Genomic DNA, 23,405 nt, shown 5'->3' with positions numbered 1-23,405 from the left:
AAGCACAGATTCAACCTACAGTCTCCTTGTTGGACCCCGGTTTAGCCGTGTGGCTGCCTGTATAGCTACCTGAAGTCTGCTTCATTTAGTGAGGACAGATCAAAGAGACAACTAAACATTTTCATTGTTAGCTTTGAATTCAGGAGGTCTAAATAGTTAAGAAATGGCTCATTTCATAACTGAACCTGTCAACTTTTGAAAATATGTAAAACAGTGTTATATGATCTGAAAGGTCCAGATCCTTGAGCAAGACAGGTATAAGGTTCTTCTGCTGCTCACTCAGGATGTGCAGTTCCCGGAACCTTCCTCTCCTATTCTGCACCAGTTAGATAAGTGTGGGCTGGAGGAGAGAAGTTCTCTCAGTGATCAGGATGGATATTGTGTTATTGTTCTCCTGTGTCACAGGAAGCTGTCTCCAGTCTATTAGACACTTATTAGCAAGATTTTTCTCTTGCTAAAGGTGTGTCTTTCAAAGTAAAACATTTCTCACATTAGGAATATAAAAAAGGCTTCTCCCCTGTGTGATTTCTCTGATGTCTATCAAAATACGCTTTCTGGTTAAAACATTTCCCACATTTTGAACAGGGAAAAGGCTTCTCCCCTGTGTGAATTTGCTGGTGCTTAACAAAATGTAATTTCGGGTTAAAACTGTCCCACAATGAACAGGAAAAAGGCTTTTACCTTGTGTGAGTTCTCTGATGATGAAAAAGAGATGATTTCTTCACATACCATTTTCCACATTCTGTATATGAAAATGGCTTCACCCCTATGTGAGTTCCCTGATGTGTAACAAGTGTTGATTTCTCTGTAAAACATTTTCCACATTCTAAACAGGAAAAAGCTTCTCCCCTGGGCGGGTTCTTTGATGTATAACAACATCTGATCTCTGGTTAAAACATTTTCCACATTCTGAACATGAAAAAGGCTTCTCCCCTGTGTGAGTTCTCAGGTGCTTAACAACATTGGGAATTTATATACTCTATGGATGAGAGGAATGTGAAACATTCTTTGTGACTCCCACATGTAAAGTTTACATGTTATATACAGCATTTTCCCCCATTGCTCCTCAGATAAAGGACCCACATCCTCCTCCCATTTTGTCTTAATTATCAAAAGTAGGGCCAGTAACTGCCTATAAATAAGGGATATTAGACCTTTTGTATCCACCGCTTTAGGAATGGTATCTATTGTGAGATATCTATAAATTAGTATGGCATTTATGCTAGATAGTGTACTATACACATGACGTATTTGCAGATACTGATCAACTACCCTATTTGGAAGGTTAAAAATTGGCCTTTATCTGTTCAAAGCTCTTGAATAACCGATCCCTCAAGATTTGAGATACCAAACAAATACGCCTATCCTCCACTCACCAACATATTTTGGTTTCTGTAGCTCTGGTAAGTTATAATTGTGCCATATTATATGGAAAAAAGGGGGGCGGGGGAAGGAAAAAAGGATAGAAAGATTAAGAGCAAGGAGGAAGTTTAGAAGTTAGATAGTAATGTCTACCTCTCTACGTCCAAGGCATATAGATTATGGATATATTGAACACAAAGAAACTGCGGAACAAGCAGACCCCAATGCAAGTCCGTAACTGGTGGTTGTCTTTACAAGTGTAAGTCTAACTTTCAGTCCTAGGGATCCTATTAAGAGAAACCATGGAATACATAGCAAGTAAATTAATACAGCCAGATATTACAGTAATATAATGTGAGCTCAACTTATATGCAGTTCTAAGATCTTATATGAACTGATACAGGAAAGATATATATCTTTGTACCGTGTTAGCCAGTAGATAGAAAAATATTCAGGATTGAGAGTCCTCAGTAGTTGATACCTTTTAATGGCTAACTGAAAAGATGGTAAGACATTGCAAGCTTTCGAGACTACTCAGGTCTCTTCATCAGTAAGCCTGATGAAGAGACCTGAGTAGTCTCGAAAACTTGCAATGTGTTACCATCTTTTCAGTTAGCCATTAAAAGGTATCAACTACTGAGGACTCTCAATCCTGAATATTTTTATATGAACTGAGGCATTCTATATAGTGGGAGAGAGGAACATAAAACTCTATTAAGCTATATGTAATTATATTCTTAAAGAAACAACCAAACATCTGCAAACTGTCTCTCTCATCAGGGGAGACAAGTTTCATTTCAGCTCATATGATTGGCAAGTTCCTTTCCCATCTGGGTGCATCACCATCAAGTTCTTAATCCATTGAAAGTCTTCTGCAACGTGCTGGAACTCTCTGTGGCAATGGTGGAGCAGGTGTCCAGTCAGATATATGGATTCTGGGACTGTCCAGTGCATCACAGAATGGTCTCATGCCGCTTGGATCTTTGAAAATATTTGTGGCTCCCCTGAAGGTCCAGTCACCACAGTGGTACTGCACCTCAACCAGAGGAGTAGTATCCCACCTTTCAGGTAAGATGGAGACACCTGACCTGGCTCTTACACAACACTGCATCCACCATACACAACAGCAGCAGGTGAAGTGCTTCACCCTCCCTGCTGGCTAGGAAAGGGTGCTAGAAGGTGGGTGGAGCTGGAAGGTTGGAGCGGGAGAATAGAAGGGAAGTTAGAATCAGTCTTCCCGTAGGGGAAGAAGGGGAAAGATGTGCATAGGCAACCTCCTGTAGGGGAAGGTGGGAAGAGATAGAATTGTACAGCAGACACCTGCTCTGAGGGGCTGCTGGTACAGACTGAAGGACTGATGAAGCTCCCTGAAGGGGAAAGGGATTTCCCAGAGGCAAGGGTGGAGAGTGCTCCCCGTGGGGCTCGTTACACACCGACGGACGTTAGGTGGGGGAAATCCAGGTTGCAGAAGGGTCTTGACCCCTAGCTTAGTGGAGTGGACAACAGGACTCAGCTAGGAAGCCCTGTGGCAAATTTAGGGGCCACAGCCAACTACCACAGTTATCTTCTCCGGAAAGGCAGTCAGAAAGGATCAAGGAAATGTTTTGGGTCACGTTATTCAGCAGGGTTTGCGACAGATGGCCTGGGACACTGACTGTGATGTGCTGGAAAGGAAGGAAAGTGGAAAGCAGCACTGTGAGATGGCCACGGAAGGCACATACTGACAGGGAATTCTGGAAAGGTGTCCTCTATCTTTCTGGAGGTTGGAACTGCACCCAGCTGTGTCTTCTGCATTCTTCCTGCGTCACATTCTCAGCACTGCTACATTCCTTGCCTAACACTATATCATCACTGTCTTCCACAACATCTTCTACAACTGCCCTGGGACTAAGCTCTGCTTGTGGAGAGCGATTCCAACTCTGCTGCATCACACCATCAGTCCCAGAGGATCTGCACAGCAGCGCTGGTCCCTTCTGATCAGATACCACAGGTGACGTCACAAACACTTTATACAAAAACTCTTTATTTTCAATTCCCTGTAAATATACCCCTTTTATTGGATGCCCAGGGCCACGGACCGGGTCACCACCGCTGTGACACTGTCTCTTTAAGAAGCGTCCCGATACAGAGTACACCACGGCCCTGGTGTGTGCTCCAACTTGGCGTCACAAACAGCATATCAAAGCCTGGTGTCACCAGGTCCTGTGTGCCAGAAATTTGACTGTACTGAGAAATAACAAACCACATTGGGCAAAGGAACAGATTTATTGGACTATGTTTTTTACTGCAAAGATGGCTGCTATGGCGGTCCCACGAGGTGTGTGGTGAGGCGTGCCGTCGGCGGCGGTACCCAAGAAAGTGTGCAAATCAGCATGAACCTCCCCTGCCTGTACTTCTATGCAACTGCATCATGGCCGACAGTGTGGTCCGGATCCTGGCCTGGTATGGTGGCAAAGGAAAAAGACACCACCCCGAGGGGGTGGAGAGAGGCCCCACGGTGGGAAGGAGAGCACAGGAGAAGCCAGTACACCAGGAGGCCATGATGGAGAGCAGAAGGAGGCCTGTGTAGTGTGGTGGAAAAATGCAACCTTCTCCCGACTCTGTGGAATCAGGCTCGCTCTGGCCTCTCGGAGGATGTCAACCTGGAGCAGGAAATTGAGGAGCTGAACAGGAGTCTGCATCAGTGGCAGGCTCTCCTTGCGCAGAAAAGACAGGATGCCCAGGAGGAAACCGCCAGAACACTGGTACCAATGCCCCCGGTACCCACTGCCAGTCCCCAGGTACCACCACCACTGGTACCCACCGCCAGTTCCCAGGTACCATCTTTGCCGGTGCCTGCCGCACCAATCTCCCTGTCACTGGAGCCTGTAAAAGATGACTGCGGTACTGGAGGAACAGGTATGGTCACTGCCCCTGGGACAAGGGATGCCCTGCTAGGCCCCATCGGGTTGCCACCGACCCCAAAGTCCGGCCAGGTTGTCATGGACGTCGCCTGGGACCTGAGAGTTGCGCCCAGGGGAGGGATTCTGGAACCTGTCCCCTTACCGCAGTCACCTCCCGCAGCATGCAGCAGGCTGAAGATCCCCAGGTGGGAGGAAGAGGGAGCTGATGTCATGGGGTTCCCCATCACCACAGAAGAGTTCTTCCATAGGCAGATACTTAAATTTGAGCAGAAAGAGAGGAAGCGACAAATGCAGAAACTGGCCTTGGCGGAGCGTGATCTAAGGGGCAAAGTCCAGGTCCGGGGTGAGTGTTTGGAGAACTGTAATCCCATGGGTTGGGGCAGAGTCCCCTGCTTAGACCTCGGCAGAGGATTCGGGTTTATCCAGGACTCCAGAAAAGCTCCCGACCTGTTTGTGAACAGGCGGGATGTCGAAGCTCATCTCATCCGGGGACATACGGAGCACGATCTGTTCCCTGGCTAGTACGTCTCCTATACCTGCCATCTTGGAGACAGGGGATGGTACGCGCTTCATGTCCGCAGGATTCCTGCCAAGCTGATAGCCCCACAGGAGCAACAGGGGGCGACAACAACTGCGGCTCCGTCAGTAACCCCAGCCATGGCAATGCCACCAGTGCCACGTACAGCAGCAGTGACACCATCTGCAGTAAGGCAGATCGTTCCTCAGGCTGCAATTGTACCTCAACCAGCAGCCATTCCATCATCATTGCCAACAATAGGACAGCAGGAGACTTTACCAGATGAAGCTCCGCAAGCAGTATATACCCAGGCTGCTACAGCAATCATAATCCATCCAAGACGCAGTAGTCCTGAAGTTCTTCCCTGGAAGCAAGGGAACCAAACATCTTCAATGTAACCAGGAGGTTGTATCATTCAGCCCCATTAAAATGAACAGAGACTTGGGCAAGTCCATTGTAAATAGTTAGACCCGGGAGGCTTTGGCAACATGTTATACCTGATTATGTTTTATAGTCATAAGAAGAAAAAGAAGTAGAGACAATGGGATCATGAACAGTGAGTGATCAAAACTTAGTGAGCAGTGTCTGCATAATCACTTGTGTATTGATGCTTTCAGGTATACCCCTTATCCAGATATTATTGTGATTTTCTTGGTCATCAACCATATTATACAGACTGTTTATTTGCTGGCTGTGAAGATACAGTGTTAGTTTATGAGCATTTTGATGGTCGAAAACTTGTACAACATTATCCTGTAATCTCAGTACCTTGACAGTAAGCTGTGACAGGCTATAAGTGAGGGAACATATTTCAGTTTTGTATGTTGTCTCCATCCTTTGTATATATTGCTCCATGTCTTGTTTAGTAGGCATAGACGAAATATGATATACAAATCAATTATGGTGTTCCCCATATCAGAATCCCCTGTGGCTTGGGAGGAGGGGAGGTAAATTCCCCTGTGAAGCAAACATTGCTCAGTATGTGGGCTTCGGTGAGAACACAAGAAGATTTGTGGAGCTGTTTTCTTGTGAGACCGACATTAAGAAAGGAGAAATTGCAAGACTTTCATAATGCAAGACAGCTCAAGCCTGTGAGTTAAGTGCTTCTTTTTCCAAGCTGAGGCAGTAATGGCACTGGAGTGGGAAGATGTGCCCTTTGATAAGAAATGCGGGAACGTGAATCGCGACACCAAGTAATCCGCACAGGCATGGAAGGAGAGTATGAGTGTTTATATTTTAAAGAGACCAAACATGAGAAAATATAAGTTACACTTTTCGATTAAAACAACATTCTGAAGATGAAAAAGGCTTCTCCCCTGTGTGACTAATCTGAAGTTTATTAAGAGTTAAATTTTCAAGTAAAACTTTTCCTGCATTAGGAACATGAAGAAAACTTCTCCCCAGTGTGACTGCTCTGATGGCTAAAAAGAGATGATTTCTTCTCAAAACATTTTCCACATTCTGAACATGAAAAAGGTTTCTTCCTTGTGTGAGTTCTCTGATGTGTGATAAGACTTGATCTACGGTTAAAACATTTCCCACATTCTGAACATGAAAAAGGCTTCTCCCCTGTGTGAGTTCTCTGATGTGTGATAAGATTTGGTTTATTTGTAAAACATTTTCCGCATTCTAAACATGAAAAAGGCTTCTCCCCTGTGTGGATTCTCTGGTGTGTGATAAGAATTGATTTCTGGTTAAAACATTTCCCACATTCTGAACATGAAAAAGGGTTCTTCCCTGTGTGAGTCCTCTGATGTCTGATAAGACTTGATTTATCTGTAAAACATTTTCCACATTCTGAACACGAAAACGGCTTCTCCCCTGTGTGGATTCTCTGGTGCTTAACACAATCTGATTTATAGTTAAAACATTTCCCACATTCTGAACAGGAAAAAGGCTTCTCCTCTGTGTGAGTTCTCTGATGTGTGATAAGAATTGATTTCTGGATAAAACATTTCCCACATTCTGAACATGAAAAAGGCTTCTCCCTTGTGTGAGTTCTCTGATGTGTGATAAGAATTGATTTCTGGATAAAACATTTCCCACATTCTGAACATGAAAAAGGCTTCTCCCCGGTGTGAGTTTTTTGGTGCCTATCAAGATGTTCTTTCCTGTTGAAACATCTCCCACATTCTGAACATGAAAAAGGCTTCTTCCCTGTGTGAGTTCTCTGATGTGTGATAAAATTTGATATATGGTTAAAACATTTCCCACATTCTGAACATGAAAAAGGCTTCTCCCCTGTGTGAGTTCTCTGATGTGTAACTAGATGTGATTTCTTGTTAAAGCATTTCCCACATTCTGAACATGAAAAAGGCTTCTTCCCTGTGTGAGTTCTCTGATGTGTGATAAGAATTGATTTCTGGATAAAACATTTCCCACATTCTGAACATGAAAAAGGCTTCTCCCCGGTGTGAGTTTTTTGGTGCCTATCAAGATGTTCTTTCCTGTTAAAACATCTCCCACATTCTGAACATGAAAAAGGCTTCTTCCCTGTGTGAGTTCTCTGATGTGTGATAAGATTTGATTTATTTGTAAAACATTTTCCACATTCTGAACATGAAAAAGGCTTCTCCCCTGTGTGGATTCTCTGGTGTGTGATAAGAATTGATTTCTGGTTAAAACATTTCCCACATTCTGGACATGAAAAAGGGTTCTTCCCTGTGTGAGTCCTCTGATGTCTGATAAGACTTGATTTATCTGTAAAACATTTTCCACATTCTGAACACAAAAACGGCTTCTCCCCTGTGTGGATTCTCTGGTGCTTAACACAATCTGATTTATGGTTAAAACATTTCCCACATTCTGAACATGAAAAAGGCTTCTCCCCTGTGTGAGTTCTCTGATGTGTAACTAGATGTGATTTCTTGTTAAAACTTTTCCCACACTTGGAACAAGAAAATCTATTCTCCGCTGTGTGAATTTTTTGATATTTAAGTAAAGACTTTTCGAGGGGAAAACTATTTAGATATTCAGAACGTGAAAATGGTTTATTTGCTTTATCAGTTTGTTTTTTAATGCTTATTTTGTGACTTTGATTTTCCTTAGTAGTTGGTAATGAATCAGAAGACAGGACCTGTTTCAAAGGATCAGATGGTCGATCTTTGCTGTGAAGGGATGACGGAATATCTGGAGTAATGGCATTCACTTCAATTGTATCCTGTGTAATCTCAAGATCATCTGATTTAAAAATTGAAGATGTCAGCTGTCCCCCTGATCTCCTGGTACAGTCATCTGCCAAGAATAAAACCAATTATTATTTTTGAATAAAATCCTTGAAATTTATATTTATTAACATTTCTACTTAATCTCTTTAAATATGCAAGTTATGATAAAAAGTTTAATTAATCACCAAGACAATGACATTTCAGTCTGATAGAAAACCTCATAGCATGAATCAGTACAGCGTGGTGTTCGACTGTTTGTTCATTCTGCCTCCCAAATGTAGGTCAAAAGAATAACAATAAAAACTTGTACTCATCTCACAAAAAAAACAAGCCCACTTTGTCGCGTCCGTCTGCAAGTCTGGGCTGCAGACAGACAGCGCCCCGAGTAGCACCGACACCCTTTACCCCTATACAGGGATCTGGATTTACTGCAGAGCCCAGGAAGCGCTGTCTGAACAGGAGCAGAGTGCCAGAGCAGAACGGTCGCAATAGAAAAGCAGGAAGGGAGCCAAAAATGGAGTCGGAAACCAGGCGAGCAGTGGAGGTACAGAAACGGCAGGCAGAGGCAGAGTCGAGAGTCCAGGCAGAGGTCATAAACCAGGAGAGTAGCGGAGGTACAAAATCGTCAGGCAGTAGAGGGGGTCAGGAATCCAGGCCAAGGTCAGTGTCAGTAATCGGGAGAAATGCAAGGTACAAAAACGGCAGGCAACAGAGTAGTCAGAAGTTCAGGCTGAGGTCGGAGTTAACGATAGGCAATCACAAGTAACACGTAGGGGAACCAAGAATATATCCGGCGGCTTGCAAGCCCAGTCCCAAGGTATTTGAGGGATCAGGTCGTCCCTCACAGGCTCCCGGGCTGGTGATGTCATCAGGACCTCCCCCAGGACCAGACCTAATGATGATGCACCAGCCCCTTCATGACTGACAGAGGAGCGGAGTCTGCACCCAGTAGACGCCTGCGCAGAAGCCCTTTCATTGTTGCCGCCCTCACTCGGGCGCGAGCCACGGCGCCTCCTAGTAGTTGAGGGCGGAACAGCAGGCCCCGAGATCGACGACGACATGTCAGTCCTGCGTCTCCTGGTGGCCGAGGCCTGGACAGCAGGCCCCGAGCCTGAGGGCGGCGTGACAGTCCGTCACCTCCTAGTGGCTGAGGGCGGAACAGCCGGCCCCGAGTCTGACGGCGACGTGACACACTCAGGTACATCATCTGCCAGAGGACAAACAGAGGTTTCTACATTATTAGTGGCTCAAAGGCTCTTGAAAAGCAACATGACTTCCATAAACCATTCCAGAAATATCCACTCTCCCAAAGTCACATCTTTATCTCACTTCTGAGCCTTGTAGTGCGCCCAAACCACATTCAACATCCATGGATTTGGCATTAGGAGAGGGAGGACTGGGAGCTTGCATCGCATCCAAATGAAAACCACTTTGGGTGACAGTACCCCCCTCTCCAGGAGGGGCCTCCGGACTCTCAAAACCCGGTTTGTCAGGGTGAAGGAGATGAAATCTCCTAATTATTGCCTTGGCATGGATGTTCCTTGCGGGGACCCAGGACCTCTCCTCCGGGCCGTAGCCCTTCCAGTGTACAAGATACTGTATGGAGTCTCTCACAAGGCGGGAGTCAAGGATACCCTGGACTTCATACTCCAAGGACCCTCCGACCGAAACAGGAGGAGGAGGGACTGGGCAGGGTGAATTGGGGAGCGATACAGTTTGAGGAGAGACTTGTGGAACACGTTAGGTAATTTAAATGACTGCGGAAGTTTCAAACGGGAGGCTACCGGGTTAACCACTTCTATAATTTCATATGGGCCGATATATCTGGGACCCAGTTTGGCAGACGGTACTTTCAGTTTGATGTTTTTAGTAGAAAGCCAAACCTTGTCCCCAACCCCCAAGTGTGGCCCCTTGGACCGTCCTTTGTTTGCAGCTGAAGCCTGTCTAACCTGAGCCCCTTTCAAATTCGTATTTACTTCAGACCATATTGTTTTCAAGCGATGTATGTTTTTCTCTACCCCAGGGAGCTCCGACATCCTAGCCGAGAACGACCCAAAGCGCGGATGCAATCCAAGGTTGCAAAAAAAAAGGGTAGTTTTAATGGAGTCCTGGTAGCGATTATTTAAGGCAAACTCAGCCAATGGCAGATGTTCTACCCAATCGGACTGGTGTCCTGACACGTAACAACGGAGGTATTGCTACAGAGCTTGATTAGCACGTTCGGTTTGCCCATTGGTTTCGGGGTAGTAGGCCGAGGAGAAGGATAACTCAACAACGATGCGTTTACAGAACGCCCTCCAGAATTTTGAGACGAACTGGGTACCTCTGTCGGACACAATATTTGACGGAACACCATGAAGACGTACAATGTGCACAAGGAACAATTTGCTCAAGGTTTCGGAATTAGGTAAGCCAGACAGGAGAATAAAATGGCACTGTTTGCTGATCCTGTCTACCACCACCCAGATACATGTTTTCCCATCTGAGGTCGGCAGGTCTGTAATGAAGTCCATGGAGATGTGGGTCCATGGACTCTCAGGGGTGGGCAAGGACTGAAGCCAGCCAGCAGGGCAATTATGGGGGGATTTGGCACTGGCACAGACTTCACATGCTGAAACATAGCTCTTACGGTCCTTGACCTCCGTCGGCCACCAAAAGTTCCTAGTTACCAACCTGGTGGTATTATTGAGCCCAGGATGGCCTGCCAGAAAAGAGTCATGTGACTCTTTAAGAACTTGAAGGCGAAAGGTATTCGGAACGAACAATTTTTTTGGGGGGTGTAGTGTCAGGAGCTCATTCCGGAGACCAACGGATCTCCTCCAGAAGGTCCAAGGAAACTGCCAACATGACGATCCCATTGGCTAATATCGGAACGGGTTCACAGTCTTTGGCTTGTGTGGGGCAAAAACTGCGAGAGAGGGCATCGGCCCTCACATTTTTCGTACCAGGATGAAAGGTGATTAAAAAAATCAAACCTTGAAAAGAACAAGGCCCACCTGGCCTGCCTGGAATTCAGTCTTTTAGCTGACTCCAGGTAGGTCAGGTTTTTGTGGTCTGTAATGACGGTGACCTTGTGTTTGGCGCCTTCGAGAAAGTGACGCCATTCCTCGAAGGCCCATTTGATTTCTAGTAATTCCCGATTACCAATATCATAGTTCTTCTCTGTGGCAGAGAACTTTCGGGAAAAAAAAGCACATGGGCGCAGCTCAGTGAGGGCTGCAGTGCCTTGCGATAGCACTGCTCCCACTCCGACTTTGGAGGCATCCACCTCCACAATAAATGGGCGGTCTAAGTCCGGTTGTACTAAAACCGGGTTGGCCACAAAGCACTCTTTTAACGTAGAAAATGCTTGAATGGCCTCGGGATTCCAGTTGGCCACGTCCGCCCCCTTCCGGGTTAGATCCGTGAGTGGCTTGGCAATCTCAGAGAAACTCCTGATAAACTTACGGTAGTAATTGGCAAATCCCAAAAATCGCTGCAGTGCTTTCAGCGATTTGGGTTGCACCCATGCCTTAATAGGTTGGATCTTGGCAGGATCCATGCGGAACCCCCTGCCTGAGACCATGTACCCCAAAAATTATACCTCCTCAGCGAAAAAGACACATTTCTCCAACTTAGCAAACAAGGAGTTCTCCCGCAGTCTCTGCAGTACTGAACGGACGTGTTGAGCATGTGTCACAGGGTCAGTGGAGTAAATCAAAATGTCATCCAAGTACACAACGACATACACACCACAGATGTCCCTGAAAATATCGTTAACAAAGTGCTGAAACACTGCAGGAGCATTACTGAGTCCGAAAGGCATTACTAGGTACTCAAAGTGACCAAGAGGTGTATTAAACGCTGTCTTCCACTCATCGCCGTCTCTTATGCGGATTAGATTGTATGCCCCCCCGGAGGTCAAGTTTAGTAAACCAGCGGGCTCCAATTAGCTGATTAAAAAGATCAGGGATGAGTGGAAGCGGGTACTGGTTCTTTATAGTGATTGCGTTTAATTCCCGGTAGTCAATGCAGGGTCTGAGACCACCATCTTTCTTCTTATTAAAGAATGACAGGGTTATGTTGACGTAGCCACGGCATCCCCAAAATGACTGCAGAAGATAGATTGTCCAACACAAAAAAGGAAATAAGCTCAGTATGTAGAGCTCCTACTGACATAGTTATCTTAGCAGTAACAAATTTAACCCCCTCCTGAATAATGGATGTGCCATTCATAGCCGTGGTTTTAATTGGAATATTAAGTTTCAGTAGTGGGACACCAAGTTTTTTAGCAGCAAAAGAGTCCATAAAATTCCCTTCAGACCCGCTATCGACATAGGCTTTTAAACACAGAGAATCCTGACCAAAATACAAGGAAATAGGTAGTAAAACTTTGGCCGCATCTGCGGGCAATACCTGAGCCTCTGCGCAACCATAGCCAGAGCTGCTCAGAGGCTGATGTTCCCGGGGTACGGATCTCTGACGTTCAGCTTTGTCCCTGGAGTCTCCTAACTGCAGCATGCTCGAGCAGGAAGGTGAGACTGATCCTCCAGGCTGTGCACTGAGGCTTAGTAACAGGTGTTTTAGGCCAACAATCAGCTCAGGCAAGAGAGGAAAGGAAAAAAAAATTCAGAGAAACTGTCTTTATATAGGTGTGATATATATATACACACACAAGAGACAGTTTTATTTGGGCCGGATATAATGTCGCGTCCGTCTGCAAGTCTGGGCTGCAGACAGACAGCGCCCCGAGTAGCACCGACACCCTTTACCCCTATACAGGGATCTGGATTTACTGCAGAGCCCAGGAAGCGCTGTCTGAACAGGAGCAGAGTGCCAGAGCAGAACGGTCGCAATAGAAAAGCAGGAAGGGAGCCAAAAATGGAGTCGGAAACCAGGCGAGCAGTGGAGGTACAGAAACGGCAGGCAGAGGCAGAGTCGAGAGTCCAGGCAGAGGTCAAAAACCGGGAGAGTAGCGGAGGTACAAAATCGTCAGGCAGTAGAGGGGGTCAGGAATCCAGGCCAAGGTCAGCGTCAGTAATCAGGAGAAATGCAAGGTACAAAAACGGCAGGCAACAGAGTAGTCAGAAGTTCAGGCTGAGGTTGGAGTTAACGATAGGCAATCACAAGTAACACATAGGGGAACCAAGAATATATCCGGCGGCTTGCAAGCCCAGTCCCAAGGTATTTGAGGGATCAGGTCGTCCCTCACAGGCTCCCGGGCTGGTGATGTCATCAGGACCGCCCCCAGGACCAGACCTAATGATGATGCACCAGCCCCTTCATGACTGACAGAGGAGCGGAGTCTGCATCCAGTAGACGCCTGCGCAGAAGCCCTTTCATTGTTGCCGCCCTCACTCGGGCGCGAGCCACGGCGCCTCCTAGTGGTTGAGGGCGGAACAGCAGGCCCCGAGATCGACGACGACATGTCAGTCCGGCGTCTCCTGGTGGCCGAGGCCTGGACAGCAGGCCCCGAGCCTGAGGGCAGCGTGACAGTCCGTCACCTCCTAGTGGCTGAGGGCGGAACAGCCGGCCCCGAGTCTGACAGCGACGTGACACACTCAGGTACATCATCTGCCAGAGGACAAACAGAGGTTTCTACATTATTAGTGGTTCAAAGGCTCTTGAAAAGCAACATGACTTCCATAAACCATTCCAGAAATATCCACTCTCCCAAAGTCACATCTTTCTCTCACTTCTGAGCCTTGTAGTGCGCCCAAACCACATTCAACATCCATGGATTTGGCATTAGGAGAGGGAGGACTGGGAGCTTGCATCGCATCCAAATGAAAACCACTTTGGGCTGAGTTCATTGATCCACAGGTGGGTGCATGAATACGCTGGTGAGCACAGCAGATGTCCACAAGAAGAAAAAGTTCGTTCAGCACACCGGCATAAATGAAAAAAACTTTATTAGGCTAATATGCCATATTAAAATGAAAAAACATTTTTTGCATTTTAATATGGCATATTAGCCTAATAAAGTTTTTTTCATTTATGCCGGTGTGCTGAACGAACTTTTTCTTCTTGTGGATTTGGCATTACTATAGCGAGAAGAACGCACTTAATTTACGGTGTGTGTCTCCTGGAGCACAATCTGGGCATTATGTGATGGGTAGTAAGATGGCAAATGTGCGATTTTCTCTCTCCAACATCCACGCAGTGCTAATTTTCAGAAAGTGGCTGTGAAGTCAAAATAGTCACTTCCCCTATAGATTAATTCTTTGAGGGTTCTAATTTCCAAAATTTAGCCACTTTAATGGGTTTTCTACTGCTCTGGTTTTCTATTTTTTCATATCAGGTCTTCTGAAAATGGTGTGTCACAAACTTTCTGGGATCTGCTCCTGCAACATCTGTGTCTGCCACCAGGCGCCGCCTTATTCATTCTGCAGGGGGCGCTGGTGATGCAGGAGACATAACAACCAGAAACTCTGGATGGCACAGGCTCTGTCCTTCCAATAAGATTAGGTTGCCTGGCACCTTTAGTACCATCCAGTCTAGCAGTATGGGATTGTGTGGTGTCCAACTGAAGTACCGTATTTCTTGGATTATAAGACGCTCCGGATTATAATATGCACCCCAAATTTTGAGGAGAAAAATAGGAAAAAAAACTATTTTTAATAAAATGGTGGTGCTTTTTATAATCCATGCGTCTTATTGCTTACCGGGGGTGGTGGCTGTGGTGAAGTGGGGTCCCAGGGTCACTGCTGGAGGAGGCAAGAGTGGAGAATTGTTGCATGCCGCAGGCTGGGATGAGGGGGCGTTTGTTATGAATGGGTCACCGAGGAGGAGAGCAGGCCCCGGCTAAGCCACAGAAAACCAGAGAGGTTGGTAACTAAGCGGATTGCAGACCCTGATCCTATCCACACAACTAGCAGTAGCCGTGGAGCGTACTTACGATGATCCTAGACGCCTCAGCACAGCCGGAGAGCTAACTAAGCCTAAAGCAAGAAAAGGGAAATCTAAACTGCCCCAGAGCAGACCCCAAAGGAATAGATAGCCCCCAAACATATATTGTTGGTGAGAAGATGAAAACACAAACGCAGGCAGGAAAATAGACTGAGCAAATGATGGGGCCCACACAGACTAGACAGGACAGGAAAGGAAAGACACTGTCTGCAATCACGCAAAAAACCCTGCAAAAAGTCCAACACTTCTGATGTACAAAAACACTGAAGTCGCACGACTTCGCCGCCACTATATCAGCACTCAGGTATATTCTGAAAGCAGAGCAAAAAGAGACCAATCTAAAAGGGGAGAAAACAAACTGACACAAGCAGTAACATATGGGCTGTGAATCAGCACAGCCCCAGCTTGTGCTGGCTGACCTGCACAAAGCAGATATAGACAAAACCAGATCAAATGCAAACAGAATAGCAAATGAACCACTTAGCTGAACATGCAGGGACAGAGCTGGATTCATCAGACCTCAGGAGGCACAGGAAGAAAATCACTAACAGGGATAGAGGGAGTCGGCTGTCTTAAATCCCTATCTGAAACCCCAGATCTCCAATCGTCGTTTAGTTTACATATCTGGGCAGGTACCGGTCAGCATCTTCTCATTCTAGTTCGTCAGTGCATCCTCCAGGTTGTAAATTCTATAGTAAAGGGTTTTCAATGACCAACGTCATTTGAAATGGTTTGAGTGGAGGAAAATGTGGTCTAGCGGCAAAATGGTGATCATACAATTGTGATACGGCCGAACTACACCACCGATAAAGCCGCCATAGCCGGTGACTAAGAAGAATCTCTGACTTGTCTATATTTAGTGGTCAGTACTCACCCGACCGGTTATAAGCAGTAATCTCCTCTTTACATCGCTCATCACCCCTCACATACATCTCTGTAGTATTAATATGGATCAGATCTTCACCCTAAAAAAAATATTGTAAAAGTCACAGATGGAGAAGTCACATCTATGATCAGCTCTAATTCTGCCATATCCACCGTACTCATTACAGAAGCATAAAATATAATACTGGTGGATAAAATAAGACTGAGCACAAGACCTTCACAGCCGTCTACACATCATAGGGGAGATCTCATGACACCTTCTCTCCATCTACCTGATGATCCTGAGGAACATTGGGATCTTCTTCTTTACAGTCCTGTGGAAGAAGAGGATGGGGACATCCCTCTGGTATTGTCCTCTTACTGGACAGATCTGGAAGAAACACATACAGGGACTGAATTCATTCTTTACATACAGATAATTATAGGCCGTGTGTATTTTGTCCTGTTATTACCTGGTGATGTAAGGGGCTGGGGAACCTCCATCATGACGTCCTTGTGCAGATGTTTGTGTCCTTCTAAATACTCCACCTCCTCCATGGAGAAATAGACAGCAACATCCTGACACCTTATAGGAACCTGACACATACAATGACACCGTCATCCCCCCGATACCTTCAGAGCCTTACTGTATAATGTCCCAGCATTCCCAGCAGTGTCACCTCTCCAGTCAGCAGCTCAATCATCTTGTAGGTGAGTTCTAGGATCTTCTGGTCATTTATGTCACCATGGATCAGTGGAAGAGGTGGAGGCTCCGTGATTGGGTTCAGGGGTCCTCCCCATCCCTCAGACACAGGGTCCTGACAGCGCTCACTAGAAGTCTTCTTCACTACTGTGTAATCCTGGTTATGGAGACACAATAATAAATCTCACTACAGACTTTTCCAGAGTCCTCACCTCTCCAGTTCTGTCCATCTGTTATTCCCATAGATAAGAATGATGTAATGTGACGTCATCAGAATCTCTCACCTCTCCAGTAATCCGGAAGAGGATCTCTAGGGTGAGGTGTAATATTCTCTCCGCCATCTTGTCTCTGTCCATATCCATCTTTGATAGGTAATTCAGGAAAATTCTCTTATGTAGAAGATCTTCACTGAGAGGATCCAATATTGTAGAGACCTGAATGAGAGGAAGATGAGTCGATGTAACATCATAAAAATCCTATGTAATTATACAATTACTGGACAAAATAGAGGAAACATATGAGGAGACAGAATGTGTAGATGGTATATTCTCTAATCTTTTAAGGACTGGAACATAAGTTGTAATATGTGGTAATAAAGGGCAACCTTTGTGTAAGGTCACTAAGGCCACATGAAAACCTCCTCAATGAGTTTGTACATGATATTAACACTGCAGTCCCTAATCTTACATTTTCTGTACACATGAGTACGACGAGCATCAGTTTTTTGGACACTCTTATCACGATAGAGAATAATGGGGATTTTGATATACATTTGTACACAAAACCCTCCGATAAAAATAGCCTCCTACATTATACTAGTTGCCATCCCTTACATATGAAGAAATCTCTGCCGAAATCACAACATCACCGGGTTGCACGGATTGTATCCAATGTTGCCAAAAGACAAATTAGACATGATGATGAAATGTCCCTTAAATTTATGCAAAGGGGTTACCCTTCTAAAGTCTCGGGCCCTGTCCATACAGTTAGTTCGAGTAAAGTAAAAAAAAACACCTTATGCACAACTTTAGAAGGTGCTCATGTAGGGACTGTGACGGGAGTATTCTCCAGAGCAAGGAGGGACAACAGGCCTGGGAATAATCCAACAGATTTATTGACCAAAAAACAGGAACAACACGAAGGTAATTTGCAGAGTCCCAAAATAAGTCCACAGGAAACTGTTTCGGGGGCACCTCCCGACAATCCTTGTGCCAGATCACAAAACCATAGTCCTTTAAGAGTCCCAGAAATCCACCACAATCACACAGAGGCCGAAGCTTCCTCAGACAGCCTCGTCCTTCTCTTTTAGCATCCAACTCACATCTGATCTTAAAGCAAGAATGTATTGTCAGGGCTCCTGGGATCAGTCCATCTGAAGGGGGGTAGGGGTCACACCTACTATTCAATGGTTTGGTCCATCAGAAGATTCTAGAAATGTAAGGGCTCCACTTAGTCTACAGGATGTGTATTGTAGGTTATCTTCTGCTTAGGAAAACAATAGCCAAAGTTCCACTAGCTGTTGACACAAGCCTAAATTAGATTATGGTCCAGGTACATCACAAGACATTGCAAAGTATTGGGGGAAGGAGACATGGTTAATTTACAGCAAATGAACCAGAGAAAAGTTAAATGACATATTATACAAAATACAGGACAGGGCAAAACTACAAATCATGACAGGGACCCACACCATACATGAATAATAAAGATGGATACTGGGTCGCTGATGTCTGCACGCCTGCACCCCCACCCACACAGGTACTATTTGATACAGTCTCCATGCCTAGTGCATGACCAGGCAAATTTAAAGTGACTATGGTATCACTTCCTTAATTAGGTAAGATTAGATAAGTGGTGTGAAAGTGTAGGGTCGGGCAGGTTCACAGGATGCAGTGACGAGACACTAGACGACTGATGGTTTGCAAAATAACTCTTATCTAGCGTTAGCCACTGGGCTTGTTTGAACAGACATACAAGTAAGAACCAAAACAAACAGTCCACGCAGGGATTCAACAATCTTATTCAACTTCTAATGCCACTTAGCCTTTCAGGGACTGCTGCTTTCGTGAGCGTGGCCGCGTTGAGGTCGCTGAGGCGGCTGTAAAGGGCATGTCACACTAAGCGATATCGCTAGCAATATCGCTATAACTAGTGACGTTATAGCGATATTGCTAGCGACATCGCTGTGTCTGATACTTACCTACAACCCGCTCCCCCGCTGGTTATCGCTGATCGCGCGAGAACAGGCTGGACTGTTTCTCGTCGTCAGCTTCCTGCGGCGCTTCCTGCTGTGACGACGAGCGACACGTGGACGCGGGCAGGAGACGCAGGATCGCCTGGTGTGACAGGTAAGTAGCGACCCCCGTTCCCAGCGATGTCGCTAGTGAGATCTGCCTATGTGGCAGCTCACTAGCGACCACTTAGCGATGTACCAGCGATCCTGACCGCGTCATATCGCTGGTCGGGATCGCTGGTACATTGCTAAGTGTGACAGTACCTTTAGTCTCGCTTCCCCGGGAAGGAATGGGGCTCAACAGGCCCTGAAGAAAGTGATGACGTTGGGGCGCAACAGGCCCTGAAGAAAGCAATACCGTTGGGGCGCAACAGGCCCTGAAGAAAGCGATGCCATTGGGGCGCAACAAGCCCTGAAGAAAGCGAGGCCGTTGGGGCGCAACAGGCCCTGAAGGAAACGCTGCCGCTGGGGCGCAACAGGCCCTGAAGAAAACGCTGCCGCTGGGGCGCAACAGGCCCTGAAGAAAGCGCTGCTGCTGGGGCGCAACAGGCCCTGAAGAAAACGCTGCCGCTGGGGTGCAACAGGCCCTGAAGAAAGCGATGCCGTTGGGGTGCAACAGGCCCTGAAGAAAATGATGGAGGTGGCACGCGGTGATGACGCAGTTCCCCAGATGACCTGTAGCCGTCCTTTATCAAGGAGTCTCTCCCAAAGCCGGGGTAGCGAGCCTTTTATCTCGCCTGTGACAAGGTGGCGTATCTACAGGCCGGTGACGGCCGGGTCGGCATGATGGGGGAAGGCTGGGGGGAAGTGCCCAGGCCTCTGTGGCCTGGTTACCGGTACTCATGGCCACAACCTGAGGTAAAGTTCCTCTCTCACCAAGGCGGGGGGTAGCGGGGATGATTCTCTCAGAACGGGAGCGGGGAGCAGTCTCTGGGAACAGTCTCTCACATCTCTCTTGTCGGTAAATGTCCAGCTTTCTCCTCGCAGGCTCCTCTCGGTGCCCCTGCCAGTCACCCTGCGTCCTGCCTTCACTCCCTCTTCCCCAACTGCCACTTCAGCGTGTCCCCTGCTCCTTTTAACCTAGCCCCGCCCCCTGTCACCCTGACAACTTCAGTCGCATGTCTCCCTTTGTAATCCTCCTCATGTGATTCCTTCAATAACTCTGATGGCGGTCCCCTTGGTTCCGGCCCAATCACTATATGGGGGTCCTCCTCCCCACATTCCGCCACCCTGTAAGCTCGCCAGTCCTCGGGTGAGGGAGTTAGTCTATTGAGATTGGCCTGTAAAGGTGTCAATATTCGTTGCCATACGAACTGGTCTTGTTCATACCGTTCGGGGGGTTTGCCGGCTGTTGACCGCTCAGAGCGTCTAAGTTCGACTGGGGTGGAATTTTCTGGGGTGGTGGATGTCGGTGGGCTGCATGATGCCGGTGGGTTAATTGTGTCAACTGGCTCATTATTGGGTGGAGGGCCCTTGGGAACTGGAGGGAAATCCTCGTCGTCCGAGTCCCAGCATATGGACTCCGGTTCGGATGTCTTCGGGATGGGTTCCAGTTGCTTCGGGTCAGTGGAAATACACGGGCGTAACATATTACGATGCACAATGCGGGTGGGCAGTGTTTCATACTGCTCGGGCCGTATTTCGTACACAGGTCCTTCTGGATGGATACGGCGTAGTACCCGATAAGGACTCTCTTCCCAACGTGACTGCAGTTTATTCTGGGGGCGTTGATCTAGTACAAGCACACGGTCCCCGCTTTGGAGATGGGGAGGGGAGGTTGTATTCTTCCCTGGGTGTTCCCAGTCTTGAAGTTAGGTATGTACAATTCGGTGAAGAGTTTGCAGCCTGTGGCGATGATTTCGGACCCAAGACGACACTCCGGTCCAGGGCCGAGGCTCTTCGGGGTCCACCTCTACCTCCGTGATACCTTTACCCTCTCGTCCGAACAGCAGGAAATAAGGAGTATAGCCCGTAACTTGATGTACCCGATTATTATAAACCCATACTAATTCAGAAACATATTCAGGCCAACGAGCTTTCTTGTCACTCTCCAGAGTACGTAGCATTTGAATCAATGTCCGATTAAATCGCTCACAAGCCCCATTCCCTTGCGGGTGATATGGTGTGGTCCGGGATTTATCAATCCCATAAAGATGATGTAGTTCCTCCATAACTTTCCCCAAAAGACATGCTCCCTGGTCGGAATGTATACGTTGTGGACAGCCGTACACTTGTATAAAGTTTCTGCAAATTGCGGAGGCGGCTGACTCCGCGGTCTGGTCTCGAGTAGGGGTGACCACAGCGAACTTGGTGAAATGATCCACCATGATGAGGCAGTGTTCGTATCCCTGGAATGCGGGACCAATGTGCAGATAATCCACCGTCAGGAGCTCAAAGGGTGCTGAAGTCACAATCGTCTGTGTTGCGGCCCTCTGAGCAGGCGGTTTGGCCAATTCACATAAGTGGCAGGTACGGCAAACTTCGTCCACAACAGCCGACAAGCATGGATGATAAACTTTCTGTTGTAACCATTGCAAAGTCTTTTTGACCCCAAAGTGGGCCCCTTTTTCGTGAGCCTCTCGAGCCGGTTCGTGTATCATAGAATCATAGAATCATAGAATCGTAGAGTTGGAAGGGACCTCCTGGGCCATCTGGTCCAACCCCCTGCTCAAAGCAGGATTCGCTAAATCATCCCAGTCAGATGTCTGTCCAGCCTCTGTTTGAAGACTTCCATTGAAGGAGAACTCACCACTTCTCGTGGCAGCCTGTTCCACTCATTGATCACTCTAACTGTCAAAAAGTTTTTTCTAATATCTAATCTGTGTCTCTTCCCATTCAGTTTCATCCCATTGCTTCTAGTCTTTCCTTGTGCAAATGAGAATAAAGTTGATCCTTCTACAATGTGACAGCCCTTTAGATATTTGTAGACAGCTATTAAGTCTCCTCTCAGTCTTCTCTTTTGCAAACTAAACATTCCCAAATCCTGCAACCTTTCCTCATAAGACAGGGTTTGCAGACCGGTCACCATTCTGGTCGCTCTTTTCTGAACTTGCTCCAGTTTGTTGATGTCTTTTTTAAAATGTGGTGCCCAAAACTGGACACAATATTCCAGATGAGGTCTGACCAAAGAGGAGTAGAGGGAAATAATGACTTCACGTAGTTGAGCTCCGGGTGTAACCACCTGCCAAACAGTCGTTGAGGTTGTTTGCGAAGTGATTTTATGGTACAGTAGTCCCTTTCTGATAATCAGTCTCTCCCATTGTCGCAGCATCAGCGACAGGTCTTGGGTCAAAGTTTGTCATTGAGTATCAGTGGGTAATTGACCAGCGGCGACCCATGTCCGGAGAAGTCCAACTTCTTCATCTTCTTGTTGCTGTTGTACCCACTTATCCCGAGATTGTTCCAGGATGCCCTTGTGGGCCTGTGGGGAAGATACTTTTGCATCAACATTGGTGAGCATGGCAGCGGTAAGAGCGAACGGTATTTCCTCTCCTTCTAATTCTTTGTCTCGATTCTGTCCAGGAGTTGTATGTCGAATCCTGGAGAGAGCATCTGCATGAACATTCTCGGCCCCTCTTTTGTGAATAATCTTGTAATTGTACTTCGCCATTCGGGCCACCCATCGCTGCTCCAAAGCCCCCAACTTGGCGTTTTCCAAATGAGCCAGTGGGTTGTTGTCAGTTCGCAATACCACCTCGGAGCCCGCTAGGTGCTCTGCGAATCTCTCCATCATAGCCCACACCACTGCGAGGAGCTCGAGCTTAAAAGAGCTGAAATTGTCAGGGTTACGCTCGGAGTCATGGAGTGAACGGCTTCCATATGCGATCACCCTCTCCCGGCCATCCTGAACCTGTGACAACACAGCCCCTAGCCCGTGAAGACTCCCGTCAGTGTGCAGGATGAATGGCTGAGAGAAATCCGCATAAGCCAACACTGGGGCATCCGAGAGTGCAGCCTTGAGATCTCGGAAGACCTCTTCCTGAGGGTGTTGCCACTGGATTTTTCGCCCATTGGCCCCAGCGGGAGCCCCCTTCAGCAGGTCATGCAGGGCTCAAGCTAGACATGCAAAATTCTTTACGAAACGACGGTAATATCCAGCTAACCCCAGAAAAGCCCGCACGTCTTTCACCGTCTCGGGGGTAGGCCATTCCTGGATAGCAGCAATCTTCTCCCGGGATGGCCTCACACCCTCTGCCGAAATGACATGACCCAGATACTCAATCTGGGAGCGAAATAGGTGGCATTTCTGAGGCTTCAGCTTCAACCCGTACTTTTGCAGCCGGCTGAGTACCTGTCCCAACCGCTTCAGGTGGTCCTCGAAGGAGGCGGCATAGACAATGATGTCGTCCAGGTAGATCAACGTGGCCTCAAAATTGAGATCCCCTAGACATCGCTCCATCAATCGCTGAAAGGTCCCGGGGGCGTTGGCCAGCCCGAATGGCATTCGATTAAACTCAAACAGTCCCATGGGCATTATGAACGTCGTCTTAGCTCTGTCATCTTCTGACATGGGCACCTGCCAGTACCCACTGGCCAAGTCCAGGGTCGAAAAATATGTTGCTTTGCCCAATGCAGACAGAGATTCTTCTATGCGGGGCAGTGGGTATGAGTCTTTAATAGTGCAAGCATTCAATTTACGATAATCCACACAGAATCGTAGTGTACCATCTTTCTTCCGGACCAACACGATGGGGGCCGCCCAAGGGCTTTGACTTTCCCGTATCACCCCTTTTTGCAGCATCTGAGCCAGTAAAGTTTTCACCTCTTG

At 47.1% G+C, this 23,405-nt stretch overlaps 1 protein-coding gene across 2 annotated transcripts in view; it reads right to left on the bottom strand.

Moving 5' to 3' along the window:
- The window catches only part of LOC141094199 (uncharacterized), a 120,349-nt gene extending 103,515 nt beyond the window's left edge, over positions 1–16,834 (bottom strand). The window contains exons 1-6 of one of the 2 annotated variants that reach the window (XM_073579967.1): positions 16,689–16,834; positions 16,382–16,561; positions 16,175–16,298; positions 15,995–16,092; positions 15,712–15,802; positions 7,859–8,016 (exon numbers count right to left, since the gene is read on the bottom strand). In XM_073579967.1, the coding sequence (XP_073436068.1) occupies positions 7,859–8,016; positions 15,712–15,802; positions 15,995–16,092; positions 16,175–16,298; positions 16,382–16,561; positions 16,689–16,766 (729 nt within the window). In that variant the 5' untranslated portion in view covers positions 16,767–16,834. The remainder of the gene's footprint in view (positions 1–7,858; positions 8,017–15,711; positions 15,803–15,994; positions 16,093–16,174; positions 16,299–16,381; positions 16,562–16,688) is intronic. The other variant, XM_073579968.1, reaches the window with a different exon arrangement.
- Positions 16,835–23,405: the final 6,571 nt, after the last annotated feature.

This window comes from Dendrobates tinctorius, unplaced genomic scaffold (assembly GCF_039654945.1).
Source record: "Dendrobates tinctorius isolate UK_male_01 unplaced genomic scaffold, ASM3965494v1 ptg000063l, whole genome shotgun sequence".
In the NCBI taxonomy this organism is placed as follows: Eukaryota; Metazoa; Chordata; class Amphibia; order Anura; family Dendrobatidae; genus Dendrobates; species Dendrobates tinctorius.
This window is presented reverse-complemented; position numbering and strand designations above follow the sequence as displayed.